The following is a 20,919-nucleotide window of genomic DNA, read 5'->3' on the forward strand; positions in this document are numbered from 1 at the left end:
TGGTAAACTATTTATGTATTATTGTCAAAAAAAAAAACTCCATGTGGACACATCACACATCTATACATTCACAAGGAAATGAGCTTGACTCAAGGGAGTCTTTAGCTTTTTAATATATTAATTAATTATTAATATTAACCTAATAAAGACTGCATAAAATACATGCAACCTTAGCAAAAGTACTCCCTCCACCAATGTCCAAGGAAATGTCATGCAAAATGTTGCTTGCTTCAACAAATGAAAGATGTACCATGGGGAAAAAAAGAATTTTCCCCCTCAAAAATATTCTTTCAGATATATTCAGAATATTTATTGATTAATCAATTTATAACCTAATATTTAATTGGGTGACAGGCTTATATATTTATTTGTGTTTACTTTTTATTTCTAAAGTAACAAAATAATTTATTAGCTATATAAACTTACTTGGCCATGTCTTCTTCAATGTGTTTTTTCACTTCTGCTTCGGACACAGTACGATCAAGTTTGCATATTGGAATAGTCTTCATTTCATCATAAAATGCCTGAGGTTCCTGAAAAATTAATGCTTTTATAGGGAAGTAGGAAATTACCTATATCTATATATATTTATGCATATCTTCAAATAAAGATTTTGCAATTCAAACATAAATATAGTGAAATACTACACTTCCTTGTAATTAATAGTAAAATATCAATGACACAGCATAATTTTTGAGATTCTGGCTTTTAACTATTTGCAGTAGAAATTAAAAAGACAAATTTTAAATCAATGCATTAACTTAATCTCTTAAAAATATTTACAGATTAAAAAGCTATGTGTTAACTGGGAGATTTTTTTTAAAGCACTAATTTCTTTTCTTCTTGTTTATTATTAATATTTTTATATTTTCTCTTTAAGAATTCACCAAAATAATAAACAATAAAAAAGCAATAAATATTGCTGATGGCAAGCACCATTTTGCTATCAAGTAACATTTCTTTTCTGTCACAAGTATAGATTAATTTTTAAGAAGCTATTTGTTACCATAGGTATGCACTACTTAAAGATCACATGTTTTTTCAGAGATATTTTATTTTAATCTACAAACACTCCCCTTCCTTATTTTTTTTCCAAGTTCCTCTTCATAAGCATATTTTTCTGGAAAGGCTTTGAATTAAGACCTAGCACCAATCTTATTGCAACTAACTCATTAGTAGATACATATAACTGAAGGAATAACCTTCCCTCGTTTACCTGTTCTTCCACCTACACCTTCTGTTCTATCCTGCAAACTCTTGAGCTAGGGGCCTATCACACCTGCTCTCTATAAAATACCATATTTATAGAACTTGCTATAAAATACATAAGCTAAAAACTCATTGATTAAAAAAATTAAATCTCACATGGGTAATCAATTTCTAATTCAGGCTATGCCTGCAATTGTACTGAATAAAATTGGTTGAGTTACATTACTTTACTGAATGACTAGAAAAACAATGAACACATTTTCACCTTGAAAGACCCATCTTCCAATATCAAAGAAATATGTACATACAACACAGATATAATCCATGGTATAGATAGTCTAATAGTCATACTGATAGCCTGATAGCCACATATTTGCAGCAATAATACAGCTAAATGTAATAGTGAAATCCTGAAACCAAACTGATGACATTAGATAGGAGGGTGAAGACTGATATTTCCAAAGTGGTATTCTCCAAAGTGGTAATGCCATATGTAGAAACAAGCTAAAAAGGTGAAGCTGAAGGCTTTCAGCATGTGCATGATATGATAATATAGGGAGAATAGCTTTAAATTTGTTAGATGTTGCGGATTTGTGGGACAAGACAGCAAAAAGAACAGCTTTTACCATAACTGCTGGAGAACTAATATCAGCAGAAGAAATTCTGAATTAGAAAGAACCATTTAGTGTAGTGGATGAAAGTGAAAATACCTCTTCTGCAAGGACACTGCAGAAATTATCTATTAACATAGAGTAAAACATGACACTTAGACAAGCAGCCAAAAGAACCACACACACATGGTTATATCTGGAAACGGATGTACTGTACCGTTATTTCAACACTTAAAAATAACTGTCTCTGAGTTCAGGTGGTCCTTGGCTTTAACTGAAACTAGTTAGTGGGCATAAAAATACAGCAGAATGGAAAGAAAAATTGGGATACAGTCATCTTTGGATACAAATTCTAAGGCAGGGGTAAGCATCAACTGAGATATCCACATCCATCCACGTACAAACAGCAAACTGAATAAAGTTCCTTCAAAAGGAAGGGGAAATGTAATTCCATCTTTCCAATTCATCCTGAGCAAATTCAATGGAAGCAGTGAAATTTCATCCTTCTTCTAAACAAGTTATCAGCAATTTTTTCAGGCACCATTGTAGTATTGTATCCTACATAATAGTAATAATAATAATAACAATAACAAATTGTATTTTTTAAAAATTAAAATGGGCAGAATCTCATAGTGTTTTTCATAATTTAGAAAACTGTCAATAATGCAAGATCATTCCCTCTCATTTTGGGAGCATAAGATCCAAAAAAGGATTGTCTCAAATGATCAAATACTGGAGCAACTCTTTTATGAAGAAGGTGACAGAGTCACAAATTATAAGGAAGGAAGAGGATTTTATTTTTCATAACTGAATTCAGATCTTGAATGAAGTTTGAACTGTGCGTGATTCAGAAGTTCTAAATGCAGTACATCGTGGATGGGCAGTATTAGATAGTGTTAAGATGAAGGAGGACTGGGTAAACCAAGACTAACTCTACCCTCAGCTACAGATAAAAATTATTTAATTTACAGGCAATCCTCACTTACTGACCACAATTGAGACTGGAAAATCCATTGTTAAGCAGCGCGGTTGTTGTGAAATGTCATGTGACCGTGCCGTACTTACATCACTCCCACTGCAGTCATTAAGTGAGTCACCAGTGGTTGTTAAGCGAGACGTCACATGACCGCAACTTGAGATTTCATTGCTGGCTTCCTCATTGACTTTGCTTGTCTGAAGCCAGCGGTTAATTATGCAAATAGTGATCATATGACCATAGGACACTGCTATGGTTGTAAACACCTGTCAGATCCCTAGTACCCAAATTTTGATCATCTGACCACAGAGACGCTGTGATGGCCGTAAGTATGAGGACTGGTCATTAAGGTACTTTTTCCGTGTTGACATAACTTTGAACGGTCACTAAATAGGGCAGTGGGTAAGCAAGGACTACCTGTAATTTTATTTTATTCAATTTAGGCACCACACAACTCCAAATTGACTCTAGTATAATTCACTACCAAAAGTTGTGGCATTTTAGAAGTGGAATAGATATATGCCTGGTGAATAAGGCTGTTGATTCATGGTGACCAAGTCTTAATATTGGAGGCAGTATACTTAATACCAGTTGCTGGAAAGTGGATAAGTGGCAATCCACAGGAATAGAATGCTGGATTACACAACTTTGGTCTGATTCAGTACAGTTCTGATTGTTAAAATGTTCCTATTTAGGTTTGAATTGACTATATAAATGGATCAGTTTAAAACTTTAAATGATTTACTTACCAAAGCTATCTGAACATCTCCACCAACAGCATAGACGTCTCCATCATAATTTCCATATAGATAAAAATGTTGTATTTTTCCATATACTGGAGTTCTTTTCATTGATCTCACCTGACATATAAACAATATTTCAGCATTTATTTTTTATATAAAGGTTTAATTTCATCCTAAAAATAATTGCAATACACTACTATAATTAGTAAAAATATCTAAAATTTTGTAATAGATATAAATAATGAATAAAAAGATTCATTAATATACTTCTGTTTATGATAGCTTTTCAGTAATGATATTTTCTAATACAGACAAAAATATTTCCTAATACAGTTCATAAAGTCTCCCCTTGGACAATGATACAGAGCAGAGTTTAGTAGGGAGCAACCAGCTTCAGTAACTAGGGAGTTGTAGCTATCTTCTCTGTTTATTCTTATACAACGGTTAGAAAGGTTTCTAAGATTTTTCCATTTAAAATTGCCATGGAATTTTTTTTCCAGGACTTACAGTGTGGCTTAAAAGTTTGTGAACCCTTTTAAATTTTCAATATTTCTGCATAAATATGACCTAAAATGTGATCTCCACACAGATCCTAAAACTAGATAAAGAGAGCTCAGTTAAACAAATGAATCAAAAACATTATATTTGTTCATTGATTTATTGAGAAAAATGATCCAGTTACATATTTGCATGTGGCAAAAGGACATGAACCTCAAAGATTATCTGTGCATTTGAAGGGGGAATTAGAGTCAGGTGTTTCCATCCATGGGATAATCAGGTGTGAGTGTGGGAGGTCCAGTCTTATTTAAAGAACAGAATTCTGGGTATTCACTACCAAAGTCTGATCTTCACAACACAGGTATGTGGAAATGTGCCATGACATAAACAAAAGAGATTTCTGAGGGCCTACAAGAAGCAATTCTTGATGCTCACCAGGCTGAAAAAGGCTACAGAATATTTCCAAAGAGAATGGAGGCAATACAACACCATTGTTACCCTCTGTAGGAGTGGTCAACCAACCAAGATCACAGAAACAGCAGGGCATGAAATACTCCAGGAGGTCTCAAAGAAACCCAGGGTAATGTCTAAGGAACTAAAGCCTCTCTTGCATTGGCATATGGACAGCGTTCATGACCACCATCAGGAGAACACTAAATGACAATGGGATGCATGGTAGGATTGGAAGGAAAAAGCCACTACTCTCCAAAAAGAACATTGCTGCCTGTCTAGTTTGCGAAAGACCACGTGAATAAGTAGAAGGCTACTGGGAGCATGTTCTGTGGACAGATGAGACCAAAATAAAATGTTTTGGTTTGAATGAAGAGTGTTTTTGGGTGAAAGGCAAACACTGCATTCCAACATAAGAACCTTATTCCATCTGTGAAACATGGTGGTGGCAGTATCATGGTTTGGGCTTCTTTGCTGCCTCTGGACCAGGACAGTTTGCCATCATTGATGAAGCTATGAATTCTGAACTGTACCATCAAATTCTACACAAAAATGTCAGGGTATCTGTCTGTTAACTGAAGATCAAGAGAAAGTGGGTCATGCAGCAAGATAACAACCCAAAACTCACAAATTGTATGACCAAAGAATGATTAAAGCAGAAGTTAATGTTTTTGAATGGCCAAGTCAAAGTCTTGATTTCATCCTATAGAAATGTTATGCAAGGACCAGAAGTGGGAAGTTCACGCGAGAAAGCCCACCAACATCTCTGAGTTGAAGCTGTTCTGTGAGGAGGAATGGGCTACAATTCCTCCAAGCCAATTTGCAAGATTGGTCAACGGTTATTGGAATTGTTTAGTAGCAGTTATTGCTGCCCAAGAGGGACACACCAGTTACTGAAAGCAAAGATTCACATACTTTTCTCTCACACAAATACATAGCTTTGGATCACTTTCCTCAATAAATAAATGAACAAGAATAATGTCTGACACAATTGTTCCACTGGCTTCTCTTTATCTAGTTTTAGGACTTGTGTGGAGAACAGATAATGTTTTAGGCCATATCTATGCAGCAATGTTGAACATTCGAATGGGTTCAAAAACTTTTAAGCACCACTGTATTTATTGAGACCGAAGAACTGGATATTTACTGATAGTTGATGTTTTTTAATGGTCATGGGTAAATTCACACATATAGGTTTTACTCTTGACCTAACCCTATTGATAACTTTTTGCAGCTCACAGACAATTATATAGGCAAAATTCTTGCTGAACTTTTCAGTTCCTTAAATGGACACAGTAGTTCCATGATCGGGAACCTTGAGGTCACATGACACAAAGCAGAGTAGGAGGACAGATTGTGGAAATACACAGAAGATTACTGAAATAATCTTAGGTAACCAACTAGTTCTAAAATGTTCTTCATTTATTCAGTACTGAATCAAGGTAATTTTTTATCTGTTCCATGCCAAGGATTAATTAATTAATTACAAACTAAGAATATAAAAAGTAAAGAAAAAAAGAAAAAGTGCAGAGAAAAAGAAAAAAAGCCAATAATAAAGAAAAAATAAAAGATATGTAAAGAAATAACTCCCTCTCCCTCCAGAAAATATAAACAACTTCAGTAACTTAACACCTTCTCTAATATTTCATAAAAAAATCTCTTCCCATATCTCATCTCTTATCAATAAACAAATTGTAAAAACTCACCATTCAATCCTAATCAGCAAAAGTCCATTAAGTGCTACCAGAATTAATAACACATATATTTTAACCTTAATCAAATAAAGCCATTTTGTATTCCAACTTTTCACTTTTCCTAAAAAAATTAAGCAAAACAAATCTCTCCCCATATCTTATCTGTCATCTATAAACAAATCTTTAAAGCCTCATTATTCAGTCCTGGTCAAAAAAAAAAGTTCCATTAATAGCTACCAGAAACCACAACATCTATATTTACAATACACAAATTGTAAAAACTTTGTCATTCAGTCCTAATCAGCAAGAGTTCATTAAGAGCTACCAGAAATAATACCATATATATTTTAACCTTAATCAAATAAATCCATTTCGTGTTCCAACTTTTCACTTTCTCTAAAAAATAAAGTAAAAGAAATCTCTCCCCATACCTTATCTGTTATCTATAAACAAATCTTTAAAGCCTTGTCTTTCAGTCCTGGTCAAAAAAAAAAGTTCCATTAATAGCTACCAGAAACCACAACATATATATTTTAATCCTGGTCGAATAAATCCACTTTATATTCCTTTCGTTTACTTTTTAAAAGCTTGATCTTTAATCACTTCAGATAATGTCCCACAAGTTGATTTCTTATTATTTTCTCTTTGCCTCCTCTCAGAATCTTCACTAATTTAACATGTCTCTTTCGTAAATCCAAGATAAGAAAGCTTTCCAAGTCACTCTTCTGATTTATTATTTGTATGTCCCCTTTAATTATTAGGACATCAGCTGGTTTCATTTGTAAATCCAATGTGGCATCTTTTTCCATATCACTCTTGTAGTCTGGCATTTTTAAATCCATTTTCAGATCCACATTCAGATCAGCCTTAGTCTCAGTAAAATCTGTTCCTCTTCTGTAGCATCTGTTAAATCCATTTTTATAGTGGCAGACAATCTTAAGAGCAATTTCTGGGTACGCTGTTCCCAAATATCCTTGATTTCTTCTATAGTCAAATAGTATTGCTCCATTGTATTAATGGCCCTCTTGTCCTTTAACTGTAATCTCCCTAGTTAGCCTTCAAACTCCCCTCTTATTATATGTTTATTTTCCAACCAACAAAATGTTCCCACAGGAGGATTTCTTACAGTTAATTTCAAAATCTTCATATATATTTTTATAAAATTTTAAACAACTCACAATAAACCTTCTTTCAGGTCCATCTGGCCCCTTTACTTTCCACAATCAACATTCTTTTTTGCTGTTTTTGCAAACACAAATTTTTCTTTTTAATTTTTAAACTTACACGAAACTTCTTTCATCAAGGATAGAAGGAGACTCTCCTGGCGTAATTAAACTTGCCCTTCTGAAGGTTCTTAATATTCAAAAAAATCAATAAAAAGCAATTTCCTAAGGTGATTAAGAGAGGAAGTGGGCAAACTCAGTGTCCTTCTGAAGGTGCCAAACCATGGCTTAGGCAAGATGATTCCCCCCCCCGGCTTTTTATTAAGAATTATAAATGAAAATAATAATAGTCAATACAAACTACAAAAAAATACAAACAGAAAAGCACACAGAAAAGTGGGGGGATATTGTAGAAAAGAAAAAAAGGGGGGGAGAAAAAGAAAAAAAGTAACTTTCCTCTTCATCCCACTAGGTAAAAATAGTTTTAACAGTTTATCACCATCTCTAAATAAAACATAATCTCTCTTCTCCCCACAACTCATCTCTTAAGTAACAAAAAAACAAAAAACAAATGCTTCGTTGATCTTTTTTTGTCAGCAAAAGTCCAGTGAAGGCAGCCAGATATGTTTTCCTTTTTTAGCCAATCAAACAAGCCAATCTTATAAACCTTCCCTGAATTTTTAAAATTATTCTTTAACCCCTTAAAAAAAAGTCCCAGAGGTAATGTGCTGATCATCTGGGTATCCAAACAAGAATCCTTCAGAACTTAACAGACTTCTTTCGCATGCCCATTAGATAAACTTTATCCTTTTGCTTGTCACTTCTAAAAGTCTTTCCAAACCTTAGCAGAGCTCTTTTGTATATCTAGCAGAAAAAAATTATCCAAATCAGTTTCCTAGTTTGATATCTGTTCATCTCCTTTAGGGGATAAATCACCCATTGGACCCATTTGTATTACATTTAAGTCCTCCTTCCAATTAATTTCATAAACATCCATTACAACTTGTTCTTGTTTTACAACTTCATTAAAGCATGTTCTGTCCAGTTCCTCAAGCAGTTGATCCATTCTATCCAATGAGTTGGCTGAAAGGTATTTAAAAGTTTGCACTAAGAATTTCTGCTCTATTTTCTTTGTCCTCTGGCTCCCTGTAATGTCCAAACTTCAAGGTCTCCTTATCATAAAGAAACAAAAGCAATCACCATTTTCCCATGAGAAGATATCTTCTAATAAATTCAAAACTATAATTCCAAATTTCTCTGGCCCCTTAATCTATTATTAATTTTTAAAAATCCATATACAGTGGAACCTCGGGTTACGAATGCTTCTGAACGAGCTTTTCGGGTTACGACCAGCTCCAGCCGCAAAAATTTGCTTCGGTTTGCGAACTCCGCCTCGGGGTATGAACAGGATATGCGGCCATTTTCCCTCCCCTGACACGTGGTCCGCGGCCATTTTCCGCCTATGACACGTGGTCCGCGGCCATTTTTCCGCCCCTGACACGTGGTCCGCGACCATTTTTTTGCCCCTGACACGTGGTCCGTGGCCATTTTCCACCCCTGACACGTGGTTGTAGGGAGGGGGACTCTCCCTCCAAGCAATAGCCGCCTCCCTGTCCTCCACGCCAGAACGGATTAACGGTAATTACATCGAACCTTATGGGGAAATTTCCTTCGGGTTGCGACCAATTCGGGCTGCGACCAGAGTCACGGAACGAATTAAGTTCGTAACCCAAGGTACCACTGTATTAAGAACTCCTTTGCTGCATAGTCCAAAAAAAAAAATGATATATTTTCAAAATGTTTAAGATCAAATTTACACCATTGTCTTTTAAGGAGGTGGAGACTCACCCAATGAATACAGTAAAACCTTGCTGGTCCAAATGGTCTTAATCTCTCCAAAATACAACACATCAACAATTAATCCAAAAAAGTAATTAAGATATAAGCTGTCTGGAGCGAAGTCCTGGATCCATCATACCTGAGTCAAGACCTCACTACCACCACCAGAAGAACCTTTCCCTTTACCACCAGAGTGGACTGCTAAGCCCCTGGACTTAAAACTTTGTTCAAACACACCAAGTTCAAACCCAACACCAAGGTGCATCTATTCCTACATATGGGATCAAGTGGAAATTATACTTTGCTCATCATCTGGAGAGTAGTGATCAGGTAGAGAAGACAAATGGCCTCCTGAAGCATCACCTAGCCAAGACTGACCAAGAAGCTCAATTTACATGGTGCCAGGCTCTACTCATTGCCCTTCTCAGACTTCGGGTGACTCCAAACAAACGACTAGGAGTTAGCCGCTTTGAGTTTCTATATGGTAAACCATACCCAGTTGTGACCCTTCCCCTAGCGGAAAGCATCCATCAGCTTGAAGATACAATAGTGAAACAGTATCTGTTACAGTTGTCTGCTGCTCTGGTCTCTCTTTCCAGATACGTACAACAGTGACAACCTATAGGATTGGACCAGCCTGTTCATCCTTATAAGGCCAGAGACTGGGTTCTGCTAAAATCCTGGAGTGATGATTCTCTGGAACCAAGGTGGAAAGGACTGGTCCAGGTGCTGCTAACCACCTACACCTCCTTTAAGATGTTTGGAATGGAATCCTGAGTCCGTCATGCTCGAGTCAAGACCTTACCACCACCACCACCACCACCACCACCCCACCAGAGCGGACTGCTAAGCCTTGGATGGACTAAAGACTCTGTTCAAGTAAATGGGAGGAGGACTCAAACACAACACTAGAGTGCATCTATTCCTGGAGGAATCAATAACTGACAAGTGGCAAAGGGAGATCCAAGGAATCCCCAAACCCTACCTCTTTGTGGGACCACAACCTGACCCAAACGTGACCATCATTGTGAATTCAAGGTGCTGATAAGGAAGTGCCCATTGATAGCAGGCGGGTTAAGGATTGGTGCCCAACTTGACAATATCAGTCCACAAACCTATAGGTTTTGTTACCGCAACTCACCTGTAGTGGCTGAGGAGAGGGACATACTGTGGAGGCAGATGGGATGGTTGTGATAATTAAAAGGCTCAACACCCAATTGTAACACCAATTGTGAATGGGAGGGGGGTGGAAGGAAGAGTTGTGTGCAGAACCTAGTCCCTTTCTTCCCCTAGAAAAGGCCAGAGCAGTATAGGTCCCTTTCCCCCCCATTAGTAGAGGAGGTGATTCCCTGAGCATGCTTATTGAGAACTAATATTACCTAAAGGCAAAATTTAATTAAATAAATGCTTATTATGGGCTGCATAACTAACACGCATGTGTAATGATATACAGATTGTCAGGGAAAAAACCACATTAAACACGGGAGACCTACACACCATAAAACAAGGCACTTCAAAGTTCTAAAAGCTTTATTAAATTTTAGTTCAACAAGCAAGTAAAATCCAACCAATAGTATACAAGGTACTCACTTAGATTCACATTGCAATGCCCACCATCATGAGCAAGCGGTCAGGTAAGACAGCTTAGCCGTGTGGCACCGACCCTCTCAGATGCAATCCCTTTTATCCTCAAAAACCACAAAAACCACAAACCACAGACATGACTCCTAGGTTTAGCAACTGAACCATAACTTCCTTGGTGCTAATTTTACCATACTTTCCTGTTCTATTCGTCCCTGTCACGTCTGTTCCCATCAACAAGTTTGCTTAGTCTTGCAAGTTTACTTATTTCCTGGTATTGCCCTACAGGTCACATTTTAGCTAACTTGGCTTTATTAAATGCAATCAAAACTAACATTAAAACATATAGAAGGCTACTAATAATTTTCCTCTCACAAGATCATTAACCAATTGTGGTGAACTTCTTTGTTAGCTGAACTGAATAAATGGATGGTGTTTGATTCAATTGGAACTGCTCAATTTGGACTTGAGTCGCTAGCGCACCTCTTTGCTCCTGCGCAGAAATAAAGTCTTTTTTTAAGATTCCAGTTTCCTCGACTGTGCATGATTAATTGGCTCAATCATGCTGGGTAAAAGCTAACCTAGTGTTGGGCTGGGCCAACAGAATACCTACATCCCAGTTGTCTGATATGACCTTATCTTGCAAGGAATAGCTAGCATGCTGGGGAACATGCTAGGAAGCCAGACAGATGTGAGGAGCAACCTCATTAGCTTGCCTTCACATAAACAGATGCTTGATGACTGGTTACACCCACTATGGAAGCTATTCTGTGAATATAAAGCCTCGCAGTGGCAACCATTTTTGAAAAGCACCATGACACGCTCTCAAAAATCCTAATGTGCCCACTAGCTGGGGAAAAAAAAGGAACTTATACCTAAATTATTATTATTTCCCGTGCATGTAACAAACTTTAATAATTTAAAAAATGACTTAAACTTTCTTTAATCAACAAAGAAAATATAATTTTATTTTACGTTTTATAGTATGCACAGCACAACAAGTATACATTAGGCAATCTTTTAAAAAGTGCCTGTCTCTTCAAAAAGTAATTAACTTACCAACTGCCCAGCTTCATATATTTTTCCATCCCATTCTATTGCCAAATATTTAGCCCAAGGATATTTTCTTTTACAAAACGGATCAGTGCGTATAACTATTCCTTCACATTTAGTAAATTTGATTTGTTTATCATGTTTTTCATTGCAATACTTGAGCCATGATACAAATTCTTTATCAATGTTCATTCTTTGTTCCTGTGGAAAGTTTTGTATATGTATTACATGTACAATATTTTCAATTATTGAATGATTATTATTGTTCAAGCTTACTCTTCTTGCATTATTCAATATTGCAACCTAAAATTAATTGGTTGATAATCTGTACCTTTCACAATGCTATATCTTAAAAGCCATACTTATTGTTTGAATCCTATTTTTAAAAAGATGCTCAGGACAATAAAACTAAAGAGGCAAGTGACATGCCCATTGTGACTGATCGGGAATTTGATTTATATTTCCTCATATCCATACTTAATATTCCAGGTCTCAGAAATCATTACAATGCTCTTCTTGTTACACTCCACTCTTGAATCTATATTTATAAAACAAACACCATTAGCAGAGTATTCATCACTCAGTATTCTTGAGCAGTAGCTGTAAACCCATGATTCCAGTGTGATCCAATACTAATTTATTTCCCTAATACTTTTTTTCTGACCTAGCATTTTCCTGAGCAAAGGCAAGAAATTAAATGAAGCCAACTTTTTAAATTTCACAATGCCCTCAACCAAGCATCTTTGAGCATTGTGGCAGGAATAAGGGTGTGTTGATGTACGTATCACTGCCACTGTAGTGGTAAGACTGCTAGGGGCCCACAAAATACACTTTACCAAGGTCCCCTCAAATCTCAGGCTGTCCTGAAACTGCAATAATTGTATTCTCTTACCATACAATAAAAGCATAAACTGCAACAAATGAGTGATTTTATTAGAAAACTGATCTAATTATTTTCTAAATGTATTTATACAGTATTAGCAAAGAAATAGATTAAATATTACCTTTCCATTGACAATTCTTGTAAAGATTGTATTTTTATCTTTTAACTTTACTTCCAAATCCACGAAAGTCAGTTTGGTTGTGGTCACTTGAAACTTGTCATTTGTAAATAATACACCAGAAATTCTGTTGTAACATTCAATTGGAGTGAGGCTTCCCTTTTTGGGAAAAGCACACCATTCAAAACTTGGGAGAGAAAGACAATGTTTAGCAACACAGAAAGGAAAAATATGTATGTATAAATTTTAGAACTGATACAATCTTACTCTGCTACAGTTGTATATGGTATTAGTCTTCCATTCCAAAAACATTCAAAAATAGCTCCTTTTTCTCTTGTATAGCATTTATCTTCATCTTCTTCATCATCACCATCATCTTGTTTTACTCCTAAATTTAAAAGTTGTTGTCATGTTACTGTATATAGAAATGAAAAATAGAATAGTTTTTCAAATTATGGAAAAGAAGTGCAAACTTCCCAAATTGAATGCCACCTTGAAATTCCCCTTTAAAAGTTGCTAATGAAATTAATTTCTAATGCAGTCAAAGCAGAAGCTTATAAATATGGACAGTAATTATATAACTGTACTTGGTTCATGTAATTAAACTGAGTATAGTTTTATCCAAGATTTTTTCTTGTCCCAATCCTATCAGCTTGGTCAAATACAAAAGCCAAATACAGCCTTTCGCTTGAAAAAGATTGTGTACTGCTGCTTTAGAGACCAATGCATTATCTAGCAAGTACACCCACCAATAGTTGTGACTGGCGGCTAAGGACCCTCTGTCACCCTTGCAAGGTACTCCAGACAAGAAGCATGCCCAGATGAAGTCATCCTACTTTATTGTAAGGTTACATTAACAGAATCTCACAAGACTGAAAGTATTTCTCCTCTCCCCTCTTTTTAGTCTCCGGAAACGAGGGAGGATCCCTTCTGAAACATTTTGCATGCTTTTGCCTCACCTGCGGACTGGGGTGTCTCTCACCAGACCATTGCCCTGGTTCCAGGTCTACCTCCTGTCTCCCAAGGTCATTCCCACATACCATTACACCCTTACTGTCATGGGAGTTTTTTCTTATTTTTCTTCCTTTTTCTTTAAAATTGCAATCCCACTGATCCAGGGATCTCTGTAAAAGATCTATTAGGTTTCCTGCCATCAGCAAACTCTTTCCTGATCTGGAAATTTCTCCCTATCCCCTGTCTCTCCACCTGCCTGCCCCATTTCTTGTCTGAATTCTTAGACTGAAGGTGTATTCATTCTATTTAAACGACAGAAAGAAACAACCTTTAATTAAACTGACGGTGGGTGAGCTAGCAGCTGAATCATTCATGGAAAGATACATAAATCATTTTAATTATCACCAAAACACCACCACATACAGAAAAAAAAATCCAAAATCCTAAGCAACAACAAAAATAACTCCTTATATATTTAGTATAGCTCCAATATGTCAAGGATTGGTACTGTGAAATATAGTTGTGCTTCAATACAAGCATTTTACAATGTCCCCTAATGATGCTAGGTACTATAATGTTGAAAATCTTGGGAACATGATCAAATTTACCTTCATTCTTAAGATCTTCAGGGTAGGTTTCTTTATCATATAAGAAAGGATGGTAACGGATAATTCCTTCCACTATACCATTTCCTTCGACCTGTGCCTTGAACTCAAAACTATCTGCTGCAGTATTTATATATAAAGTCTGCATATCTTCTTTAATTTCTCTAAGATTCACAATCTTAGGTGTCTTCCCCTTTTCAAACACTGAAATCTAAATAGATAACAAGTGTTAGTTTGTCTGCGTATGAATTTCTTGACAAAGGCATCAATAATAATAAAGAACAATACAGATTGGTTTTTAAATTAAAGACATTTTTTAAATTTGAATTTTGTATTTTGAAGAATTGTTAGATAATCATATATTTATGATATGTTATCAATGAACTGGATCCAAAAAAAGGCACCTCTTTTTATATGAAAGTATTACAATGTCTTCTGACTCTCTTTTCTACCATGATCACAGTGAAACATGTTTTATACTTTTCTAACTGCACTGTTATGGCATCCATTAACCAAAATTCTTGGACCTGGTTACAGTAAAAAGAAAATATATTGTAAATATTGATTATGCCTACAGGATCCTCAATCAACTAAGACTGTTTTGGAGGGATGTTTTGGTGGCTAAACTATGGAGGAAGAGGATAAAAAAGTTCCATTCATCTCCTTATGGTTATTCCATAAAGCTCCTTATGGTTATTTAGAACAAGTCCAGTGAATTTACTTCCAATGAAAATATATAGAGATCCTACCTCAATATCCACATTATTGAAAGTGTTTTCTTCCTCCATTGGCAAATTAGTCCTGTTTCCTTTTGGTCCATGGATATAGTAATGATATATGTGTCTGTAATCATAAAATTCATTAATTTACCCCTAAAATAAATAAGCACTGCAGGATTTTTAAAAAGGCCACTGCATAGTTTAAAGAAATAAAACGAAGTACCACTTGTATCTAGAAGCCAGAAAGAACTAAAATATGTACTTTGTATTCATATATAAATACAAGGTTCCTGGCTGTTAATAAAAATTCTCTCATCCCATAACATTTCAACTAAAAGCAAAACAACAAACATACACATTTTCCTCCATTATATAATATTCTAAAATACTACACATGATGCAGTTTCTATGTTTAGAAGTATAGGGGAAAAGGTTGTAATTATGATAAGATATGATGGGTCATAAATCAAAACACTTGAAATGTAAGAAACATAAGACACTTACTTTAATTCTCTTGTCCAACGGGGAACACAATTTTTCAGATATTGTACATGTTCAAGGTGCATTCCAGTAATAACAACAGCAGTAAAACTTTCTTTGTCTTTCTCTTCCATAATAAGGTTGTGCAGAAATCGCTCATCACAATTAACATTAGAGGAATCAGCTGGCTATTGGAATTAAAAAAACAACAACTAAAAAACAAATGCTACTGATTAACTCATTTTGAAATCAGGAAAATGGAAGTTAGTGGTTCCTATCATAATTTGTAAGTATACAGTAGCTGTTTATTTTTCTTATACAACTGCTCATCAGAAAGAATAAACCAGTTGTTGTAACTTATACAACTTTCTAAATCCTAGTAGTCTGTAAGTGGTGAAAAGACTGTTTTCAAAGGTAGATATAATCCAATAATTAAAATACTACTATTGTATTACCTTTCTTTTTTTTATATGTCCACTATATATAGGTTCATTGTTTTTTTCTTTCTTTTCAAAATCTTCTTTTGAAAGGACAAGCTCATGAACATCTTGAGAATTTGCAGATTTGCTTATCATCTAATTAAAAAAAAATTGACAAGTTCAAAGTTACACTGGAAACAATTCCAGTAGCAACACCCAAGTACAGGAAATCTATATCACCAAAATTGCACTGAATGAAGACTATGTACTTTCTCCAATATAACTCCTCAGTGGAACACAAACCTGACTTCTAATTCTATAAAATATAAAAACACACCAAGACAAAGACTTATTGCCCCATACCAACAACACAGATCTCACAGATACTGCAGATAGGGGATTTCAACAGCTTGGCCCCCCTGCATTATTATTAGAAGTAGAGAGATCTTCTTTACCACCCATCAGCAAATACAGCCTGGCAAACTTCTTCTACCACTAACATTGGGCCCATTTCCCATATATCCACAATCTGCTCCATAAAGAGCAGGATCCTGCCCAGTCTAACTAACCTAGGTTAATTAAGCAATATTAGACTTTACTTACTCTAACACAATGTCCAATATAAAACACTGCTTGTTTGCCACCAACCCCAAAATATGATATATCACTGTTCAAGCTGCGAGGTACTGTTGGAGGACATACATATCCTGAATGATCACTGATACAAAAATTGGATAGAAAGAAAAAATAGAAACTGTTAAGTGTTCAGGTGTTATTAAATGAAATTAAAAACAGTAATCAATGACAAAGCTTTGAACTGATAAAAATAGTTCCATATAAATTTTATGAACTATTTGACATCTCGATTATAAAATATGTTTACTATATATTTATAGTCATGTTCAGGAACATCACAGTACTTCACGGAAGCTACAAAAGGAGGAACAGAAATCTTTTTCACCCTAGGGACTGTTTAACTGTTTCTTATTTATATGCCCTGACCAAGATTGACAAGGGGCAAGGCTGATGATGTCACAACATAAGCAGAGTGGGCTGATAATTTTGGACTTTGTGTTTTGGGGACAGTTTATTGGCAAAATGGGAGCTTTATAAATATTCAGCATATTCATTTTGCCCCTTAACCTCTCATGGCAAAAAGTAACCCGATTTGGGACCTGGTTTTGTTAGGAATAAGACTTAAGCCACACATTTGCCTCTCAAAACTCTGCAACCCTGCCCCTGCAAAAGAACTGGGCAAAAAATGTTGGTTCTTCTCACTGGTGGAGCTCTGTGGATCATAGAGTCCAGGGAACCATATGCACCCTGCATGCACTGACTGCCCACTGATTGCCCATCTCTGTTCTAGAGCATTTCACAGAATTGGCACAAATATGAGTATGAAAATATCTCAGTATTTACCAAGTTAGGAGATTCACAGAAATCAATGTGCAAATTGATTCAAAGATATAAGATAAATTCTGAAATTCTGAAATATCAAAATGTATTTGAACTTTCATTTGGTTTCTGGATTTCTGAGCATTTAGAAATAACAGAAAAAGCTGGATCACTAAGAAGAGTTAGCAGGCTTCGTTTTATTACACTGAGACCACACTTAAATTAAAAACTAAGCTAACTCACAATTAGCTGGGGATATGTTTCATAGATCTTTATTTCTCAATAAACACATTTAGAGATTGCATCAAGAGGTATATTTACAATTGCCACAATAAACGTTCATTATGCTACAATGCTAGACAGTTATTGTAAGTGAAAAAGTAAGCTTTGTATGATTTAATATATACATTTCATACTTAAACATAAACTGAGATTAGAATGTTCCCACCTTTCTATATTGTCTTGTCGTGTAAACTTTGACAGTCGAAACACAGCCCAGTTATTTAGTTGTCTAGAAGTCATGCCTTTTCCATTATCAATCACAGCAATAGCTGGTTTTCCTTGGGTATCATCAAATAACTGTTACCAAAAAAAGCAGCAAGATATGAAAACACAAGAATAAAATATGGCTACAAAACATTTAAAAAATTATTTGGTATCTTACCATCTTTAGCTGTATGAACCGAACACTGGAATTTTGAGAAGTAGCTGATAAGGCATTATCAATCAATTCTGCAAGTGCAAATGCTAAATAAAAGGAAAACTTTCTAAGAATTATCATTATTGAAAACAAAAATTAAAATACAAATGTTTACCCCACTTCTAAAAGAAGCAGTATTGACAATTACTTACTAGAAATCTATGCATCTATAACTGAGATTCATTAGTATATGCGGTATACATGTATCCTATACGTATGTATGTATGCATGTATATATAGTAAGGCTGTGCAGGGCTTATGATCTGATTCCAAAAATATGCTTCAGGGGAACCGAAGGACAGTCACATAATCCCAGGAAAAAATATATTTGCTTTAAAAGTTGTAAAGAGATGCCATGTTCATGCTTATACCTGCTCCAAATCACCTTTTTTGGAACTAAATCCCAAACATTGCACAGCTGTGCATTGTAGTATTGTTGCAGTATATCACAGTACTTTTATTTACAACTCTGTAACTTATGATTTGGAAGATGCTCAAATAGTTGCAATCCCTTTGGGGGATCTGTTCATCTCTGCATTGATTATGCTAGTCAGCATGATCTAACATGATCTAAGAAAAGTAGCAGTGCATTTGCATCCCTAGTTCCTCCCACCCCAGGGATAATTTTCTCTTCACTTTTGTGTTCATATTACTACTGCTGGGAACAACATCTGAAAATTAAAGGTATTTCATTCAGCACACAGTTAAATAACAGATCTCTTATTTACATAAAAACATAATGGTCAACTTGACAACTGCATTCTTCAACATTTTAGCTGAACTCTGAAACTAAGAAGTATATTTATTTAAAATATGCACATACTGCTGTTATATTTAAACATATTCCAAATTTGCCTACAATAAAATTATCCCTGTTACAACAATATCCCCCTTCTCATACACAAATAAAATCAGTATCAGGACTCTGAGTGACGTACAAAACTAGGGAAAACATAAAACATAAGCAGGATCCATAATTTAAAAAATAAAATAAAACAGCATATACATAAATTGGTATGATCTTAAAAACGTTCTTAAAATGTCTTTTCTTAGCTCGCATATCTGCATGGACAAGCATTTCATACATAACACATCACCTCTTCGGGACCAAACTCTAAAAGGACTAGAGAACACCAGGATATTAGAAATTAATTTACTAGTGACCAACCACCCAATAAAAAAGCACCTCTATTCATTTGGCTTTAAAAAGCTAAAGAGGAAGTACGAAGGGACAACAATTACTGATTTCTGAAACAGTCTCAATGTTCTCTGTATCCAAGGCTGATGTGTGGAAATATATATTGAGGTCACAACCATTTTAAAATAGACAAGAAGCAACAAAGCAAAACAAAGAGGAACCATCTGTTTGACTTTAAGACCCTTCACTTGCATTCAAATCATCATCATTATCATTGAAAAAATCACCATCAGTCAATTGCAAAAGGCAGCTTTATTGGAACAGCTTATATCCTGTGATAATACTATTAACACCATCAAAACATGTGCCTACAGGCCAAATACCTGCTTGCCAACAACTTTCAAATTGCTAACTGGTGTGGTAGCTGATGTAGTCAAACAGCACCTAGTTCAAAACAAGTTCTTTCCATCTGAACAGAAAGGAAACTGCCCAAACAGTAGAGGGACAAAAGACCAGCTCCTAATTGACAAGATGATTTTGAAAAACTGTAAGAAAAGGAAGACCAACTTGAATGTAGCTTGGATTTGCAATAGACTAGGACAGGTTAACATCAAGAGAGGAATCTTTCAAGGAGACTCACTATCACTACTACTGTTTGTCATTGCACTGATTCCTCTGTCAACAATACTGAACAAGTCAGAACATAATTATCAAACATCAAAAACATCTGCCTGGTTATCCCACCTCCTTTTCATGGACAATCTGAAGCTGTATGGAAAAGCACCATCTGAAATGGAATTGTTGCTCAACACTGTCAAAATATATAGCCAAGATACTGCAATGGAGTTTGGACTGCACAGATGTGTCACCCTTACCATCAACAAGGGAAAAATAGTGAAAACTGAAGGAATCAAGATGCCCAATGGAAATAACATCAAGAGTTTGGATGAAGAAGATCACTACAAATACCTGGGCATCCTTCAGGCTGACAAAATCAAGCACACTGAAGTCAAGAAGAAGGTTAGTGTGAATACTTCAGAAGACTGAAGACAATCTTAAAGTCCAAACTCAGTGGCAGAAATACCATCAAGGCGATTAACACCTGGGCAATTCCAGTCATTAGATATACAGCTGGAATAGTGGACTGGACTCAAGCTGAACTAAAAGCCCTGCAAGAAATACCATTCGCTTGCAAGCAAGAACTGATGGGACCACAAAACACACAAAGTAATAGAAAATGAACAAGCTGAGACTTCAGAATTCAAACAGGCACCTGCCACACAACACCCCAAACTTAACAACTGTTGATAAGAAGAACAAAAAAGTCTGGATAGTGGATAGTCAAAACAAGTTATTTCTATCTGAGCAGAAAGGAAACTGCCCAAACAGTAGAGGGACAAAAGACCAGCTCCTAATTGACAAGAGAAGAGGCAAGAGAATTGTTTCTTCTATTCTGGAGACAGCAGAATAGAAGAGAAAGAACTGGAGAAAATCACAAAATATAAAGATCTGCAAATAGAAGTAGAATGACTATGGCAAAGGAAAGCAAAGATAGTACCAATAGCTACAGTATAGGAGCCTTAGGTGCAATCCCAAAACATCTGGAACACCATCTGATCACCATCGGCATTGACAAAATCATAAGCAGTCAATTGCAAAAGGCAGCTTTACTTGGAACAGCTTATATCCTG

General features: G+C 35.6%; 1 protein-coding gene across 4 annotated transcripts in view; it reads right to left on the reverse strand.

Annotated features, from left to right (window-relative positions):
- The window catches only part of SMCHD1 (structural maintenance of chromosomes flexible hinge domain containing 1), a 116,778-nt gene that overhangs the window by 67,944 nt on the left and 27,915 nt on the right, over positions 1–20,919 (reverse strand). For all 4 annotated transcript variants that reach the window (XR_015793931.1, XR_015793929.1, XR_015793930.1 and 1 more), the window contains exons 3-14: positions 18,055–18,137; positions 17,839–17,969; positions 16,599–16,713; positions 16,032–16,151; positions 15,601–15,764; positions 15,127–15,220; positions 14,381–14,588; positions 13,086–13,206; positions 12,822–13,005; positions 11,824–12,018; positions 3,546–3,656; positions 427–533 (exon numbers count right to left, since the gene is read on the reverse strand). Coding sequence is in view for 1 of the 4 variants with exons in the window: in XM_088130648.1 (XP_087986774.1) it covers positions 427–533; positions 3,546–3,656; positions 11,824–12,018; positions 12,822–13,005; positions 13,086–13,206; positions 14,381–14,588; positions 15,127–15,220; positions 15,601–15,764; positions 16,032–16,151; positions 16,599–16,713; positions 17,839–17,969; positions 18,055–18,137 (1,633 nt within the window). In the remaining 3 variants the exon portion in view is untranslated. The remainder of the gene's footprint in view (positions 1–426; positions 534–3,545; positions 3,657–11,823; positions 12,019–12,821; positions 13,006–13,085; positions 13,207–14,380; positions 14,589–15,126; positions 15,221–15,600; positions 15,765–16,031; positions 16,152–16,598; positions 16,714–17,838; positions 17,970–18,054; positions 18,138–20,919) is intronic.

This window comes from Python bivittatus, unplaced genomic scaffold (assembly GCF_059951505.1).
Source record: "Python bivittatus isolate LINGU-HERP-01145 unplaced genomic scaffold, Pbiv_v1 ctg000840_np1212, whole genome shotgun sequence".
In the NCBI taxonomy this organism is placed as follows: domain Eukaryota; kingdom Metazoa; phylum Chordata; class Lepidosauria; order Squamata; family Pythonidae; genus Python; species Python bivittatus.